The sequence below is a fragment of the Zootermopsis nevadensis genome, unplaced genomic scaffold (genome assembly GCF_977971745.1).
Source record: "Zootermopsis nevadensis isolate Lab colony 2312 unplaced genomic scaffold, Znev_1.0 Znev_ptg000013l, whole genome shotgun sequence".
Lineage (NCBI taxonomy): Eukaryota > Metazoa > Arthropoda > Insecta > Blattodea > Termopsidae > Zootermopsis > Zootermopsis nevadensis.
In genome coordinates, this window is record NW_028259145.1 from 7,112,961 (window position 1) to 7,132,924 (window position 19,964).

Here is a 19,964-nt window from a genome sequence, read left to right on the forward strand (position 1 = left end):
ACGACAATGATTTATTGCCAACCATTAACTCTAAACCCATACTCTTTGTGGATGATACTATTATTATTTTGTAGGATTTGAGGTTTTCACCATGGTGAGCATGAAGATGGCTGTCTTCAGGGATGGAGGGGAAGGATCAGAGAGGGAATAATAATAGCTACTTACTTATCCAATGAATGCACAATCTAAAATCAAGAAAAGGGATGTCATAATTCATGGATGTGTATTTCCATATGATATTCTAAAATAAATGACATACAAACAATGTTAAGACAGCTGAAATATTCTTCCCTTCAAAATGTGTTACAAACTACACAATACAGAGACTGTATACAGTGTTTATCACATCAGGATCTATATGAAATCAAATATTTTATGCATTAAAGTCAATGAAAGTTAAAATCTCATCTGTACTAAACATGTGTGAAACTGATCTTTGAGTGGTTAATTCTTCATGGATGATTTTGAATCCACTCTGCAGAAAGTATTAAAAAGTTGTCTCCTCATTCATTCCAAAATCTGTAAAAAATACTGTAGTCACAGAGAATCTGTGAATTTTACCAATGTTACTAGCTTGCAGGTAGAAGGAAAACAAACACATATACTATGTAAACCAAAAACACAACACATAGGAAATGAGATCAAAAGCACATGTGCACACACCATTTAATGATTTGAAAGTTGGTGTGGAATCAGTGCAAGGTGAATCATATTTCTAAACGGATACTCTAACCTCAGAAAGGTATATTTGATTTTGGACAGGTTTTTCTCAGAATTAACACAGGAAGAAAGACTATAGTTCTTCCAACATGACTGAGCAATGATGCACAGAGTCAGTAACCCCATGGCCATAATAAGTGAAGTATTTGGTGAGAAAGTTCTTAGTGAAGGCTTATGGCCAACTCATGCCCCAGACATTATGCTGTAGGATCTTCATCTGTGGGGTACCTTGAATGCCAAAGTATAGAAAAGGAATCCTCACAGATTACAAGAACTTGAAAGACATCCAGATGGTTGAATAGACCATGAATAATCATATACATAGAGCAGCGTTTCTCAACCTTTTTGCCCTTGCGGAACCCTTGAAATAATATTCATGTCTCAGGGAACCCCTACATAAAAATTATCATATATCATTATTAATATCTTTCTTTCTCTTTTATAAACTTAAAGTTCATACGGAAAACATAATATATTTTTTCTGATAGCTGGTTTAAGCAAAAAATAACTTACGTTTTTCTCAAGTTTACTGACAATACAAAAAAACTGAAATCAAACTGCCTGTTCAAGAGACCTCATACGGAGGTTTTCATTCACACAAAAAATTAACCCCACTTTTTTTTAAAAAAAATATAAACTTAAATAACCGATATCGTATATAACACATAAACAGAACGAAAACAGATATTAACTACTACAATAACTAAATCGTTTATTGACAATTTGAAAAGGCGTAATATAAATCAAGGTAAAATGTTATATGAACAAATATATGTATCAAGGAAATGTTATTTTTGAAGGCAATTTAGATAATAAAATTTACCTTTCTAACGTGAAACTTGTGCTTGTCTTTTGGTGCACAAATACTTAATTCGGGGTCGAACTTTAGATAAGCACACACTCATTTCATCTTCAACTGAAAGGAGACGATTTCTATCTTTGTTCTTGATACTTGTTAAATAAGAAAAAGCTTGCTCACACATGTAAGAGGTTGAAAATTGGAGCAATATATTTATAGCCTTCCTATGAATGGCAGGATGCTCTTCTTTCACAGAAATCCAGAACTTGTCCAGGAATAGGTCACTAAATCTCATTTTGAGTGTACGATCAGATTGCAGCCAACAAAGTTCTTCCTCTTCTCTTAAAGTCAAGTTCTCAGGATGAGCAGAAGATTCAGAGTATGGATCCCTCACCCAATCATACACTTGTGTTGAAAGGGAAGGAAAATAATGTTCAATTTTGATCAACAGTTCTTCCAGGTGATTAGCCTATTCATCACTATTTCTCGCGGAACCCTAAGGTTCCGGGGAACCCCGGTTGAGAAACGCTGACATAGAGCAACACCTCTGGCTAGCAAAATTCAATTTAAATACCAGATATGCCATAAGTACACCAGCTCTAAGACTATAGTAATTGAAAAGAAAGGCTTTGTAAATAATTCCACTGGTACAAAAAAGCTCATTACTTGTTTTACTTTACTGTCTGGATACTTTTGTGCACCCTTTGTCAAAATTGCCCTTCTCTTTATGGCTAATAATAAACTACTTTCATTTTCTAAGTTTTATTTCTATTTGGACTTTACATAAAACCAGCATCACATGCACTTCTAACCTGAATCATCAATGTGAAGCAGCTTGCGCATGATCCAGCTGGCCATGAGTCTCACACTAGCAGACTGCTGAACTAAGCCCAGAGCTAAATTCTGGCCAGCAGCCATGAAATACAGGATTTACACTGCATATTCCAAAGTATACCCATGCATGTAGGGTCTCATCCCCTTCTTCTTCGGTTAACAGTTTGGAAAATCTGAATATATTCATGGGGCATCATACGGAAAATACACAGTTCAACACATCTCTAATACTTTGTGGATTTTTTACTTTCATGGGCACTATCCTGTCACCCTCTTCTGTATGTACTCGGTTTCAAATCTCAATTCCAACTACAAGTGTCTTAAATAAAATAACAATTCATTGTCTAACAATCTCTAATACATTTTTTAAACACTGTAAACAATTGTTCCTCTCCCACACTATAAATCACTTTAATACAAATGTACCACTTTTACTTTCTCAATAAATACATTCTTTATTTACATTCTAGCATTATCACAGACTATTAACACACAATAAATTTGTTAAATTCTATTCTGCTTTCCTAGTTAGGCACAAAACACAAGAGAGTTGTCAATCACGACACAAGTTTCAGATGTATGAGTAGTGGGTGGAATTCAAGGTCTATAAATGTCAATCCTATTTTATAAATTTTTAACCCTGATATGACTTATGATTCTGCTACAAATATAGTTATATACAAAGTCTAATTACTAAATACACAAGTTAATTACCAGTCATATGTTTTATGTAAGTCATCTACTAAGTCCATCTACTTCAAACAGAAATTGTGTCAGCCATAAAGCTTGATGCACAATAGTATCACCGACAAAATTGTCTCATAATTTTCTGAATGTCTGAACATAATAAATTCTCATGGAAGCTTGGGATATAGTGTGTATGTTAAACACAGCTAGCCTGCAGGCTTAAATATTAGCAGAAAGCTAGAAAGAAATTGCATAAACATTAACAGAAAAACAAATTTTTTTTAAGAAAGGTTACAAAATGACATATATTATCCATTGCTAAGACATTTTTAAATTGCTATGTGTGAGGTATATACATTTATTTATTTATTTTGTGGTTTATTTAATGACTGTCGGCAGCTGAGACTATATTGCAATGTGATAGGATGATTATCAAACAAAAAACTGCAAGGGATATGAAAGAAGAAAGTCATGTCCTCTTTCAAGGTACTATACAAACATTTGCCTGGAGGGACTGAGAAAAACCACAAAAAGTCAAAAAAGCTGGTCTCTAGGCCAAGACTGGAATCTGGGAGTTCCAAATATGAAGCAGGACTGCTCATCACTTGGCTGTAGTGTTCAGTGTGTAATAGGTCTCAGGTAAAATGAATTTTAATCAATTAAGTTCCTTACTACTTTTGTTGTATGGTGGGTGGAACACCCGATTTTTGTGTCCAAGTCCACACTGACAAAAATTCTGTGTATTAATAATATTACTGTAGAATCATTTCATAACTCCAGAACAAGGGTTTGTTAGCTGGATGCATCATAATACTTTTCCATATGTAAATTATCACATTTATTAATCAGGTTAGCATAGTTAAAATCCTTGTCAGAAACCTATCCAGACAGGGTTTGAATCTCTAAGTTCCTCCAGGTTTTCTGGTATAGTAGCTTCCTACCATATCCTTCCTACTTATTGTCTGAACATTTATAATTGTGTCATATTTCATTAGAAAAGCAGAATGGATGCATCTCCACTCTTACCGCAGCTCATCCCTTGGCAGCAAGCATAAAAATATATTCTGTATATGAAATAATACTGCACATTACTAATGAACTCTGCCCAACTCTGAAAATAACTGATCATTAAAATCTGTTAGTTATTCGTTACTGCTGAAAATTTACACTGAAAAAATCTGTAAGTTTGTGAAACTGGAGTAGTGGAAGACTTGATTAATAAGACAACAAAGAAAGTATAATAGTCACCCATATGATATTACTGTAAAATAAATGTCTACTACTTTCAAGAGATTAGCACACTGCACTTTTTAACCTTAAGTAACTGTTATGTTTTCATATGCTACTGTATTATGCAAGAGTGTATTTAAAGTACATATAAATGCACTCAATTAGAAATTCAACATTTAAAAATTGCCTATCTAGTGATAGAAGAACATGGTATGACATTTGCAATTTGGATATACTGAATAATAATAAGACAGCCAATAAGGGATGTGTTCCAACTTGGAGTTTGGGTGGAGGACTAACAACAGCCCACTGTGAAAAAACAGCGCTACAACATTCTATACAAGACACAACATATTCTGATTTGGGCGCGACTTCACGTGAAGCAGAAAATTTACCCGTGACTTAGTGTCAGCGATGCAGGTGATGACTGTATTTTTATAAAATGTATAAGAAACCCTAATTAACTTTCTAAATATAGGATTTCATTGAGGCTTTGTTAAAACATCAGTTTTTTTAAATGCAATTTATCTAGCATCAAAATGCAGTGGATTAAAAAATAAACTGTATTTACCACATTTTTAAGCCACAGGTTTTCGAACATGAGTAAAATGTTAAGAATTAATCCATTTATTCATGCAAAAAGTTTTCAAACAGCCAGCCTTTACACAAGCAGCTTTAGTTAATTAGAAGTTGAGTATGTCATGGCAGGGAGTACAAAGATGGCTGTCTTCTGGTTTGCAGTGCCATGTAGTCTGGTACAAGTTTACCATTGTTTCAGAAGTAGCTGCTGCCTCCATCATCAGGGCAATGTGAGTGGAATCAGTCTGAGATACAGTAACCAGTCAATCAAGGCAGAGCCTTGGCCAGACCAATCAGGAGTAAGGTCAAGATTGGGCGAGTGCCTGGGAGCCAGTAAGAGAGGAAGAATGCCACAGCCTGGCCAGCCGGGGGAGAGGAATATGCAAGAGACACAGTTCAGAGAATCCACCCTTGTAAGGGCCCAGTGGGTGGATGTTATGCAGGACAAGGAATGCATTCCTTGTCCTTAATGACATCTCTCCATCTTCAGCCCTGAAGATGGTGACAGTACATTTCTTTGAAATGTTGGTTTGTGCCTACAAGTCCACGTGGTGTCAAGACAAAGGATCTAATTTTGTAAAACAAGCCTCATAAATGCAGACACAGGCTCTGTTATATGCTCCATTTCAGGTTTTGTATATAATTCTAATATATAAACTGGTCAAGAGAATGAGCCTGCTTCATGACTCTCAGATCTAGGAGGAAATTCAATGTTGTGGTAAGACTAACAACAGTTGTCCCAAGGAATGCATATCACAAAATTTATTCTGTTAATTATTATTCATCTATTCTTGTCCTGACATACCTTCATCAACTGGGAAAAGCACTAAGAAATAGAATCCCAAATTGCAAAATACCTACAGAGAATGACTACAGATGGCTCCTTCATGGATCATCTAATGAAAATGTGCCAAACATACATTTCATACGGAAGGATTTTAAGTGTGAAATTTTCCTCTCTACTTTCACAGCTAAACTTCCACAGACAAAACCCATGCATTTTGAGAGAAAGACTATTTTTACATACAAATAGACTGTCTATAAGTTTGGAATGTCTACAGTAAATGAATGGGAGTTTCTAATGACAGCCACATAGATTGCCACAAAACTAGAATAAAAATATGTAGTTTAGGCCCTTTTACCACAAGCCGGATCTGACATATATAATTTGGATTTTCAGGAAGCAAGTACTGCTGGTATAGAAATCAGATGGTAAGCCTCTCAAGTAAAATAAATTCCAAATCAAAAATGCCCAAAACATTTGCTAACAAGAAACAAAGATCCAATGAGAGGGAGATCCAGCAATGATATGTCTGGGAAGAATTCTGTTGCATCACATGGTGATATAGGGAGAGTCAAGACTACTGGTCCTGATGGGATGGAAAGAGGAAAGGGGCATCAACTGCCCTTTTGCAAGGGCTTCATATACATGTTGCTTCACTAAAGATGACTGCTTCCAGACTTTACACCAAGTTCCAGAAATACTGGACTAACCTGCAAGCTGACTATAAACTGCAACTTGTAATGCATAATATTATTAGGTATCCTGCAGTATTTTGTGATTATAATTTTCATGTCTATTATATTATTTCCCATAATCCAATCAGACTCCTTCTTGAAATGCTAATAATCACAGTAAACATTTTCCAGCTGTTTATGGAACCCAGGAGTTTGTTGCCATGTTCACAAGAGTCTATTACCGGTCCCTATTCTGAATGAAATAAACACAGTCCACACCATCATACCCTGTCTATTTAAGGAAACAGTCTTCTATATATGCCCATATCTCCCAAGTTGAGGTTTTCTAACAAATTTTTTCATGCACACATCATCATTCCTATACCTGGAACACGCCCTGCAAATCTCATTCTTCTTGACATGATCACCCTAATATTATTTTGTTAAGGGTACCAACCACAAACATTATACCATGTCTCACAAGCAGTGTAAACTGAAATGTATAAATGCTCAGTGAATAAACCCTGCAATTTATAACCCACACTGTAGACCAAGCATGTCAAACTCGCAGCCCGCAGGCGGCCCAAAACGAATATTTTTGCGGCCCAGCCAATATAACGATATGTAAGAAACGTTTTAATAAAAATTTCGTAACTTAATTTGAAGGCAAAATTCAGTGAAGTTGGCATGCCTGGATTTTACAAATATTTACCTGCCAGGTTTGAAAATACTCGAAAATTCGCATATGAAATTATTTCCATGTTTGGAAGTACTTATCGGTGTGAGCAGTTATTTACAATTATGAAAGGAAATAAGTCTCCTGTCAGATCCAGAATTACTGACATTCACCTTGGGTTAGTTTTGAAAGTAATCACTGCGAACAAGATTTCCCTCGAAGTAGGAAAGATAGTAGCAGAGAAGAGATGCCAAGTGTCAGGAAGAAAACATTAATTTTATCGTTGTTCTTTTTTTATATACTTTTCGAAATAAACCTACGTTTCTATGACAATTGAAGTTTTTTTTCTGCGGCCCACATAAACTTGAACCTTGTTTATGTGGCCCATGTTAGCCTTTGAGTTTGACATGCTTGCTGTAGACCTCTGACATCAGTGGCATAACATCTGTTCTGTTAACTCCCATATGCCATATTATTCTGTCTACTGTTGATATTTTGATCGACATAACATTTCCTATGTTGCAGGGAAAATTATACTACGGTGTAGCACATATGTGACAAGGTTTAAAAAAAAATAAGGCACCCAGAAACCTCAGACAATTTTCCCTTACTTTTCCCAGTACATTTTGATAGTAAGGATAACTTCTTTCTTATGTAAAAAGGTTATGCAAGTAACGAGCTTTGACGAGGAGACTCCAAGAAGAAGACACAGTACAAGACCTGATTTTAGACTCTGACTCCCACACATCTGAAGATGATGACAACTGAAAAAGGGGGTGATAGGACTGAGACAGACTGCGCACAGTGGATTCACAGTACACAGCAGTCTTAACCTTCTGCACCTGTAATACACCAGTTTACAAGGGGTCCTAGTGGCTTGAAACAAAATGAGTCACTCAATGTAAACAGAGATTCTACCTCACTAAGCATTTTCGTGCTCATTTATCATAAAAATATACAAATGCTGGTGGAAGAGAAAAACAGTTATTAATGACCATTACCTGGACACACTTCATGAAGAATGCTCACACAGCCAGACATACTTGGTTCTATATTTTATTGCGCAAATGGATCATGACCAAAGATAGTGGCCCACAGCAGAACACACTTTTATGGCACTTCAGAGGGACACAATGAAGTGAGACCGGTTCTTCCATACACAGATTTTTACAGCTAAAAAAAATGTGAACATGTTCACAAATATGCATCATCCTCCAGCAGAAGGCAATTTCTGTGCCGAATATGGAATTTAGAGCCAGCCACAGTACAAGTCTACAGCAGACACATGGGGTATGTACACAGGGAAAAGTAACTCCATCCACTGGCCACTTGACCCAATCTGACAAACAACACAATGAACATTTGCCTTCAGAAGGAAAATGAGTTTGGTGCCATGTATGTTCTGAGAAAAACAAATAAATGAGGACAAAATTCAGACATCCAAATTGCAAAGTGCAGTTATGGTTAATCTGTGCCTCAGAGTGTCACACAAAATTACATTTCGGAGACTGTCCAACAGTACACCGGACCACAGAACCAAAGTACTGATATGATACCATTATTTTACTCAAAATTTTTAATACAAACATGTTGATGAAATAAACAGGATGAGATAAGCTGATGCTTTTTTAAAAGTATGGTTTGTATTTCTATTTGACTTTGATGTTTTGTGGGACAAAAAGAGAGTATGTTCATCTGCAGAGAACTATAAATGTTTTGACATTTTTGGAATTTCCATGGGGATGTTAGTAAGCAAACCTATTCTTTAAAGTGTTCAGTTCAATTAAAAATGAATCTAAGGAGCCCACAGAAGCATTTTTGACACACAAGTGTCTGTCTGACCTTACAAGTACATAAAGCATTTCATAATGTCAAGGTATAACAGGACAACAAAGTCCCATTCAGAAAACTAAAAACACATTTCACAAGGTATGATGTCACTTTTGGCACAGAGGTTAAAACACTCCAAAAACAATATTCTTTAAATACTCTGATCTATCAAGGCCTCAACATGACATTGATTACTAAATATGCATTACATATACAGAGACTTAAATGAACTGAGATTGGAAAAAATTATAAATTAATTTGTAATGGTACATTTATCTGAGGTATGAATCCATTTAGATTTCATAATTCATCTGTGCCCATACTATAAGAATGTATCATTTCTTTCATGACTGAGATATTTCTTCATCTGTGAAATTGTTACATGCAAGCAGAGTGAACAAACATACAATCTACCAGAATTACATTAGATTGCATACACCTGTATGTAGCATAATGGGGAGGATATATATATAGGTTGGGGGAAAAAAACAATGAAAGTTTCAGCAGAACACAACTGGCAGATTATCTAAGGATCTGCTTTAGTACAATGGATGGTTTCAGTATTTTAGGCCAATTAGAGCAATAACAGCTAACAAGTTTTGTATTAAACTGAAAGAGTAAATAAAATTTCTTACTTCATATAAATTTTGCATAAGTTTTACATTGGAAGGTTCATGGTTCACACAATTGAATTTATATTATTCAACTACGTGAAAATAATATATACAATTAATATTGTCTAAAATTAGAATTTACTAATATCTGTTTTTAAAATATGTTGTTTCATAACTTTGAAACAGTTCATCTTCATGTAGGAAACATTTACTATCAGTAAATCACCATATAATTAGTGATTCACATTTTTCAACATTAAAATCTAAAAATAAATACATATTAAATACAACAATGTGCTTCCTCATTACAGCTATGCAATGTTTCACAAATATGAGTATAAGTACTTAAATCTACTTCAGATTTATTATAAATAGTCTACTCATCACTTTATTAAGTTCTTTTCAAATATACTTCCTATGCAAATAGAAAAAAAAAAGCTTTGAATGTTTAAAACACCCTTGCACTTCCTCTCCATCACATCACAAATTATGTTGTCACATCACAACAGGATGTTGTGTGCACAAAAGTCTACATTTATGACACTGGAAATACTTCCCAGTCCTCAGTCACTCAAAAAGCAAAATTTCTTTCCTTAATTTTACCGATGAAAGCCAAGAAAATCTGTAAGTCTGTCATTCCAGTCTTGGAACCACCGGAAGATGGGCGGTGGTTTTGAAGTTGCCGACCCAGGTTCTGCAGGCATGTAATCCTCTCCTCTAATGCAAAAGTAACTCCTGATGGGGCTGCGGCACATGGGACATCTGTCTAACTTTCCAAAACAACTGGCACAGATGCAGGTATGCCGACATGGCAGGAGGGCTCGTGACAGGGGGAAATATTGGCAAACGACACACAACTGTTCTCCTGCAGCATTCCACACAGAGCCACTATCTTCATCAGAGGTGGTTGTGCACAGCAAGGTCGTAGATCCACCTCGTGGCATTCTCCCACTCTCACCTGTGTTGCAGTTTTCTCGTATCCCAAGTGACACTGATGGCTCATCTTCATAATTAAGGGGATTTCCGGTGGCCAAATATAATTGCTGGAACAATTGACAATATCACCTCAAGTTAAAAATGCCAGTACCAAACCACTACTACTGGCAGTGATGCCACCATAACTGCAACACCAACATCTGCATCTCTTCCCTATTTATGGCATCTACCTACCAATTCTGGAACTTCTGCCCAGTATTTGCCGTTCTCTGGCCCAGCTCAACTTCTTCCCAGTTTCACTTCCATTCTATTTTTCCCACCTCTGCCCTCCATCTCCGTTGGTCTGCAAAGCTACCTCCACCTCCCCCACCACATGCTTCAGTCTAGTACACATCGTCCTCTTCCTCACAATTTTCCACTTCTGTCACCTCTACACACACCCATTCTCTGTTCCCATCAACCACATAATCTACCCCACATGTTCCCTCAACTTGCCCACTTATCAAACTCCCCTGTAAGTTTCTGCACTTCCTCCACAGTCCTACATCTGCCAGCCTTGTGTTTTCTTACAACTTCATCAATGTAACTACTAAAGAACACTCAAGACAATCACAGTCTTGCTTCAAATCCAATTTTGGGATGAATTCTGTCCATACTCCCTTCTCATCTACCTCTTTCCCTATCTTCATCTGTCTACGCATCTCTCTCAATCCACCTACGAACTTGTATGAGACCTGCTTCTTGCACAGCTTCCATAACAGTGCATCCCTGACCACTATCAAATGCTTTCTGTAAATCAATAAAAACCAAAACACTCAAATTTCTTATTATAAAAATATTGTCCTCCATTCTCCTACTCTTTCTAAAACTCATCTGCAAATTTGAAATATTCCCTCTCCTCTCCATCTAATCATTTAATGTTTCAGCAAGTATCCTTGTATAAATTCTTGAAGCTGAAATCAAAGCTATTCCTCTAAAATCCCTGTCAACCATCTCCCCTTTACCCTCGTCTATCAAGTGTAATAGAATTGTCTTCCATACTGTTGGAAACTTTCCTGTCTCATAAATTTTATTAACTTAGTTACCATTCTTCCAACATCATCAATACTGCACCTGTCCCTCCAGAATTTCACAGGTAATCCATCTATCCCCGTGCCTTTAACTCTGCTTGCAGTTTTCATATATATAGTGACTTCCTGTATGTTTGTTTCTCTATCCAACTCACCCAGCCTAATTCTCTCCAAAAATTTCTGGCAGCAAGCTGTACCATACTGCTTGTCTCCCTAAAAGCCTCTTTAAATATTCCTTAACCCGACTTAGTTTTAGCTTATATCCGTTCTGTTTCTTCACGTGGGTCAAAGTTTTAATGTGTCTCCACAACTGATGCATTTTTCCCGTCTAGCCAAGATTTTTCTTTTCCTGCCAGGTTCTCACAACTGAACAATGGAGGTTCATAATCAATAAAGAGGTATTACTCTGGTCAAGGAGTATAACTAAGTAAATGTAACATACTGTTAGATGATGTACAGGTAGCTCTCGATTTACGCCCGGGATGCGTTCCTGGACGAACCGGCGTAAATTAAAACTCTTTTATAATGTAAATCATTGGGAAGTCAATGACATGCGTTCCCAGCACCCAAACATTGACGAGTAATATAATGGCATTACATTTAAAGCTCTGAAATAACGTAAATAAAATAAAGGGAATTTAAAAAGTTGTCAGTGGAACCACGGTTCCGGAGAATTTGACGTAAATACGTCATACATGCTTTACAATTGAGTAAAGTTTGATTAAGACATTGCTTATTTAACTTGAATTAGTTACGCTTAAGATGGGTCTGTGGTAGATGAATGTAATGTAAGGTAATGTAAGGTAATGTAAGGTAATGTAAGGTAAGGTAAGGTAAGGTAAGGTAAGGTAAGGTAAAGTAATGTAATGTAATGTAAGTTAAGGTAATGTAAAGTAAAGTAATGTAAGGTAAGGTAAGTATGTAGGTAACCATTGTTGTTTATTTGTTGATAAACAGATGACGTTTCCTAGGTAACATAACAATGAAGTTACACTTTTTCGTTTCCCTTTTTCGTAACACATTTTTGCCGAATGACACTGACCCTAAAATACAGACGTATTTACGTCAAAAATATATTTTATACACTTACAATCGGCAATTCGTTGGTCCCTGCAATTCTTTCATGTGATTGATGTATACAGTCATCTCTGCTGTTATGCGATAGTTGCATTCATGTAAGACGCCGACCTATAGAAAATCGCATAGTAAAAAGAACCCCGGTACCTCCGCAGAGATTAAATTAGTCCTTTGAAAGTTTAAAGTGCCAGAAATGAAATTGCACAAGAGCAAACTCGCATATGCAAAAGTTTGCATTTCACAAACAGCTTTTACCGATTCATTGATCTCATTGGAGCAAATTCACGTTAACGAAACATACATAATTGCAGAGATGACTGTATTTATAATTTTTATTCAAAATCAGCGCTGTAAGAATTGATTTATAAGAATCAGTACGAGATACACTGTAAAACGTTATAAATAATAGTAAAATATATTTTTTTACTTTTTGACTTGCTGGTTTCAAAATCGGCGTTATTCTGAATCAGCACAAATTTAACCAGTGCAAATCGAGGGCTACCTGTATTATACAAGTTTATGTATCCTTGTATAATGAAGATTCAGAATACATTGTATACATATATTCCTACCTTCAGACAGGACAGCTGCCCATTGGCTTGCTTCAAGTACTGTGCCAGGATACTTGTTGGCAAAGTGCAGACAGAGTCTTTAATGTGAACCACATTCACTAGGGCAACCTGAAACATACGTCAGTTAAACAGCGTTTCAAATTTCAATAACCAGTGCTTTCGCCCGCACCTTCTCATTCTTACACACAGCACAAAGTGTCTCACCGTTTCATCTGGATGCATAGTGTGTCCCTCATTCCTGATGAGGAAGATAACAAGAGGATAACAGAGTCGAGGAGGCGTGCCCAGATCTAGTGCCGGCTGGGGAAGGAACAGTGTGAATACTTCTTCTCCGTGTGAAGTTTTGCTGTGATACAAGTCAAGGTTCTCATATTCAAACAAGTATAAAATTGATGTGTAGCGGACAGAACATGTACTCTGCACTTTGGGGATCCCAAATTCTTAATTATGACCTGGGGCCTGGCTTTTCATGTTTGGAATAGTACCAAGACAGTTTTATTCCCCATGTCTGCAAGTTCATAATTTGTAAGTCATCCTGCCATTTGATGCTACATAGCAACTATATCTCATACAGAATCATTAAATAAAACACAAAATGCAAGCAAATACTTATGTTATCCATTACTGGACTGCTCTTACTTTGGAAATGGCTACTATGTTTTACTTTGTCAAGATAAAATGCTGCTGTAACATTCAGACCAGAATATGCATTCTTCCAGTTCAAAGCACCTCACCTCACCTCACCTCACACTGCAAGGCAAATGCTGGAATGTGTCCCTAAACAATGCGCGCACACTTAATAAATAAAATAAAGATATTTTAATTTACTAAACCATTACATATGTCAGCACTGGGACTTAGTGCATTACTAAATTTAGTCCACGTGTTCAAAATGACTACCACCAGCTTCATAGCGCAGCTGACAGCAGTGAGCAACTAACTGAAGCGGTCACCATATAATGTGTCTACATCTTTTTGGGACACACCGTATGTTAATCAAACAGTCCACATTCATCAGATACTTGAGAAAACTGGAATACAAGATGAATGGAATGGTCAGGGCATGCAGCACATGGAAAAGATAAATACATACATTATGGTCAGAAAATCTGAAGGGAAGAGGCCACATGAGAGACCTAGGCATAGATGGGAGGATAACATGCATATGGATCATAGAGAAATAAGGCTTCAGGATAGAATCAGAATTTGTTAGGTTGAGAACACAGCCTATTGGAAGGCTCTTGTGAACATGAACCTTTGGGTTACACAAAAGCAACGAATTTCTTCAACACTACCCATTTTCCAAACGTAACAACCTCCCCCAGTTGCCCGATCTTCTCATACAGTCTAGTACATTTAAAACGATTAACAGTTCCTGATTAATGGTAGTTTTGTAAAGAACAGAAGTACACAAGTAATTGCAGAAAAATGAATGAGTGTGTTCACTGTGTGTGGTTGTTGTCCAGAAAGAAGGTCCAAGTCATCTTGGCTGCGTTTCCACTGAAACTTTTTCTTCTTCTTTTCCCTTCTTAGAAACACGTGTTGCCCATCAAAATCTTGATTCAGTTACTTAAAGAGTATTGCATGATTGCATCACAAACTTTGTCACTGTGTAACACTTGCAAATTGCCACAATTCATTTCTCTTAGTACTGTAAATGTCTTCTGAAGAACGTGTCTAAACACTGGAGTTCATGTTCTCTAATGTAAATACAGTGATTGAAAGTAAATTGCAAGATAAAGGATACTGTAACACACATCCCTTGTGTTGGTAGTGACCCTGAAGGATTGTTCCCTGCTCCATCTGCCCCTCCAGCACACTCCAAGGGCGCCACAGAGACAGGTGCAATTCCCGGATGGAGACGCCCCAGAATGCCTCCAAGGTATAAGGCACTTGGCTTGATACCATGCACTGTACATCTGTAAGTGAAACACAGCAAACATTAGAAAGAAATATGCCTTGTATCACAAAACAGCTGTGAAGTTCATACTTTCTTGTCAAGTATAATTAATTCTCTACTTTAAAAATGTCAGGTCCCTGCATATCTCTGGTTAGTATTCAAAATCAAGGGAAGACAACAGACTACCGGTCCACAAGTATAAGACTTCCGACTTCAACCAATCAAGTGGTACAAAGTCCGAGTCTTTGACCGGTTGCTGCAATGGCTACACCGTCATGTCCTAGGGTCAGCGTCCACCGTGACCGGCACGTCTCGGTTCCCGAAACGTCCAAATTATGTGCATTTACACTCACAAATTTGTGTAGACTGTTCATTATGTATGGTGGGGAGCGATTTAAGGACCCATAGCGACTGAGTTTATCACACAAAGTTTGTAAACATACTTTTGACTCACCTTGTACATTTCGGAGATATTTACAAGTAGAGAGTAACCTTACAAAATATTCCAAGTTCTGAATGCACACACATTCAGGCATCGACCATTACACGTGACTGATTCATGTGCATTTCAACAACCACCACGAAAATAAGTCCAAACAGCTTGGGCAATTGTGTCCAAGCGTGCGCATTGTCAGTCTACTCGTTACAATTTCCCGGGACAGAAGATCACGTTCGTCACGCTGTGATAACCAACCACAGTCGCCACTTTCGTGGGTGCAGGAATCCTATGGCGCCCAGCAACTAACGCAATTCACCATCTTCTTTATTTTCGACAGCAACGCAGAGGGCGGACAACGGCGAACGCCATCAGTCCGACGGCCGCGGCTCAGCTGGACAGAAAACACACCGACTCACTGTACCGATCCACCCGTAATGACCATTCGTCGGGTTTCAATGACACTCTACGCAACAGACGTCAACGTTCGATCGAAGCTCCGTGTCGTTGTCGAAGGAAATTCCCTTGAGATTGATAAGGAGAGAGCGGAAAAGGTGGTAATCAGATGGGGCAAGGTCCCGAGAGTAGGGCGGATGCGGAAGAACCTCCCAGCCGAACTCTTCGAAGACGTCTCTGGTGAGCTTTGCGACGTGGGGTCTGGCGTTGTGTGCAGCACCCACGAACCGAGTTTCTCGACCTTTCCCATCGATTGCAGGTATCGAACGATTGTTGAATCGTCGCATCCCATCTCTTCTGCCAGTGCTCGAGTTGTTTGCCGGATATCAACGTGGATCAGAGCATTCAGACGGCCCTCATCGATAATGGAGGGTCGTCCGCAGCTCGGAGTGTCACTCATGTCGAAATTGCCCTCCTTGAAGAGCGCAAACCATTCCCGGGCTGTTCCTTCGGCAAGAGTCTTCTCCTTAGACGGCACAAAAGTTTCGGGCGGCTTCTGCAGCTTTGGAGCTTCGACTGAACTCGTAGCAAAGAAGGTGTCAGAAACGTTCGTTTTTGTCAGCTGGGCACTCCATAGTTTTTAGCCTGAAATTTTTCTTCATTAATTCAATCGAAAATTTTCAAAACAGATCCACAGGGTTGACGATGCGAGCTATCAAATCGTATATAACATTGCGGCCTCAGGCAAATTTTATCACGTCAAAACTTTGATTCATTGAAAACGGCACGAACTTATGCACCAACCCAATAAATACGGGACATCTTCCATTCTTACACGAAGCTGACGCCAGGCAAGCATTACAACATCCATCCTTTCTTTCAAGTCTTTTGTGCGTTCTCTGCCAGGGAGGAGAAACTCATTACCGGCTGGTAGTGTCTGTCCGTCCGCATGATCCAATTCCAGAACCACTAGATGGAATCAGATAACACCTGCTCTGGGTGATGCGCCACAGAGCACTACCTCAAAATCATACTTTTGAATATCTGAAGATAAAAATGAGATAATTGGCGGATGACGAAAGTTGTGAGTGCTACCACCAGCAGGACAATGAGGTGCCGCAATCTGGTCGCCAAAGTTGAAACTATCTCACAAGACTACACACAGCTCCATCTGGTAGCGGAACTCCGAACTAAAATCACGCTGCAGCCAAACGGAACGTTGAAACGGGGAATTTGTATCCACTTGTTATGCAGTACATGGCTACAAGAGCATGGGACAAAAAGTAGGGTTATGACGGTTACCATGCTAAACATTATCAGAAAGAGATAGTGCTTACCATGCTAGCCCCCAACAGAATGAGACAATACGTAAATTTACCACAAATACCATGAACACGGTGATTGCCATGGTAACCATCGCAATAATTGTTCCGACAACTTCTACGTTTGCAGCAGATAACACAGTTTTGTCGGAAACCATGGTTACTGTGGCCGACAGCAGGGGGAGTCCCTTTTGGTGGCCAGGCAAAGGGGCTGGCTGGCAGATTGTGACCTACAAGGCGCGGAGGAGGAACATGTCGGCGTTTCCATGTGTCTGACTACTTTAAGAATGGTTGGGTTATGGTATCTTACGGTCAAATGAAGGTTAAGCTGCGGGGGGGGGGGGGGTTCTGTTAAAGGCCTGCCTTGATGTTCACAGATCTCTTTCCGCGGGCAAGGCGGATTTAATATTCCAAAATGCGCCTTATAAAGAAGGTATGAGCAAACTGTATTCCGAAACGACAAAATACAGTTTCCTCGTTGTTTTATTACAGCGACAAATCAGTACTCTATCTGCATCTTCAACTTCCTCAACGAAATCGGACACTTTCATCATTTGGACACGAAAACAGGCCACTGAAACACGAGCGTCAGAACCGTCTGGACTTATCGGTGTAGTAACTCCAAAACATGTCCAATGACAGGGACAAGGAACGCCAGCCCAAGCTTCTGAACTGTGTGCAGAAACACAATCTATCCTTTTAAGCACTTGATTTACGTTCTCCGGACAACTACGGTGGTGCTGGATCTCAAAAACGGAACAAGGAAATGAATTCTCTGGCAATTTTAACACCACGAGACGTCATTCTGAGTAAACTCTGCCCTTGTTTCCTCAAAATCCATTTCCTTGTGATCTTCCATGTGAAAACTTTTGTTCAACAGGTTTCCCAACAAAAGTTCTGCATGCATTTATTATTTTCCCACATTCGAGAGACGACAAATGCTTCAACTCATTGACAGATCCTTTCAATGCATAGCAGAGCAGAGCCGACGGGGTTTGCTAGGAGCACGGTCTACGACTACTTGCAAATCTGTGTAATGCGGCAGAAAGCAGGTCCACCTTCCCACGTCATCTCTCCCAAAGCTGAAAATTTCTTATTTTTCAGCTACATTACTTACGCATAAAAAAGTGCTAGAGTCGTTGGTGGTATTTTCCACAAAGAAACGATCTCTTTGTGGTAGACAATTTGCGATGTCTGGAAATGCCCAACCACTTACCCTTCTCCGGAGCCGACTTTCGTATTAAGACTGGAGGTTATGTACGCACACAAGTCCACACGCACGGCGTCACGACACAGGACAAAAACACTGAGTTTATTTGCCCCTTTCTCTTAGCTTCCAAAAAAAGACAAAATCCACCTGTTGCACAGAGTAAAACTTCGAGCAGTGAGCCCCAAAGTGTGGCCCTGGCGTTCGCGAGAGAATAAACACAACGGCGGGTGTTTTTAAATGTGAGACACATTATTTTTAAAATCCGAAAATTCAGCCGTCGCTGCTTGCTGAATTCTGCGGTTAGAACGCTGGCCTTGTAATCCTGGGGTCTCGGGTTCGATTCCCGGCGGTGCCCGAATTTATAACTTGTGTTGGGCAAGGCCGTGGTCTAGGCAACACGGAGTTTTCCTCCGGGGGCTTCCCCGGTTTCTGCGTGGCATCCCAACAATTACTCCATTCACACACAGAAGAAGACAATGGCAAACCACTTCTGGATCATCTGCCAAGAACGTATATGAACAGGTCCCAGTCCGAGAAAAGGATGGAAGGATCCTGTTCATATGGACCTGTCGTCAGACAGAACAATAAATAAAAAATACACCATTACATAAGTCAGCACTGGCACGTAGTGTTCAAAATGGCCACCAACGTTGCTGGTAGGTCGCTGCGCAAGACCGTTCAGTTTCTTGCCGGAGTGTTGCTGGCTTTGTGCTCGACACCGTCTGTGCTCTTTGAACACATTCTAGAATTTCCAGCGCCACTTCGAAATTAATCTGCTTTGCTCCAAACTCAATCGACCCATAAGCCATTCTGCGCATCTGAATCATGGGAAGAAAAAAACACACGTATTGCGGTGCCATCTGTTAGGCTATGTGTAAACCACTCTACGTTGCCCTCGCAAACACAAGAAACGGAGATTGATAACAAGGCTAATTAATATTCCGTCTTATAATGCGTGTGCACATTTTTTGGAGCACCTGTTTTTTTCTCTGGTTGGCAGGAAGGGTAGGTGGAGGTTTCACAGCTCCCGAACCTAACCTAACCCTCACAGAGCACATCTCTGGAATCTCTGCTGAGTTTCCCAAGCAGCTGTAATCGTTCATGATGAAGACACAGTTTTGGGAATAACCTACAGAAAGTAATCAAACTGAATGTTTTAGCGATCTTCATAAGTTTCTGATACAAAATTAGTGAAAAATGGATCAGGACACTAAAACTAACAAAACGACACACCTAAGAAGCCTCTCGGAAACATTCTTGAGGTAGTTTCTCGTGTCGTCAGACATTACGTCCCATACAGAGTCAGCATGGGCGTTTTTAGCAGTCGGGAGTTTCAATTGGAATAATCTGTAAACCATTCTTACCGAATGTCGAATTTCGTACGAAAGTCAAAAGACGTTTCCATGGACTTTCCTTGTGGAATCTCCTCATTTCCTTTGTTCAAGTGATTCCTCTTTCCAGGCAATGCTTCAGTTTCAGCGATCGGCTTTTCCTCTACGATTTACAAGTCGTGTCTCTTATCTCATAATTATGGGTTCCAGTATGAACATGAGCTTCCTCATTTACCTGATGACTGTTCTAATGCACACTCGAAATAATAAGATCGAAAAATGGGCGG

General features: G+C 38.9%; 1 protein-coding gene across 2 annotated transcripts in view; it reads right to left on the reverse strand.

Moving 5' to 3' along the window:
* Positions 1 to 206: 206 nt before the first annotated feature.
* Positions 207 to 19,964, reverse strand: part of LOC110838860 (cell growth regulator with RING finger domain protein 1) — a 75,083-nt gene continuing 55,325 nt past the window's right edge. The window contains exons 1-5 of one of the 2 annotated variants that reach the window (XM_022082487.2): positions 15,437 to 17,436; positions 14,830 to 15,001; positions 13,287 to 13,428; positions 13,083 to 13,190; positions 207 to 10,470 (exon numbers count right to left, since the gene is read on the reverse strand). In XM_022082487.2, coding sequence (XP_021938179.1) covers positions 10,027 to 10,470; positions 13,083 to 13,190; positions 13,287 to 13,428; positions 14,830 to 15,001; positions 15,437 to 15,518 — 948 coding nt within the window. In that variant the 5' untranslated portion in view covers positions 15,519 to 17,436 and the 3' untranslated portion in view covers positions 207 to 10,026. Of the gene's footprint in view, positions 10,471 to 13,082; positions 13,191 to 13,286; positions 13,429 to 14,829; positions 15,002 to 15,436; positions 17,437 to 19,964 lie in introns of those variants that run through there. The other variant, XM_022082486.2, reaches the window with a different exon arrangement.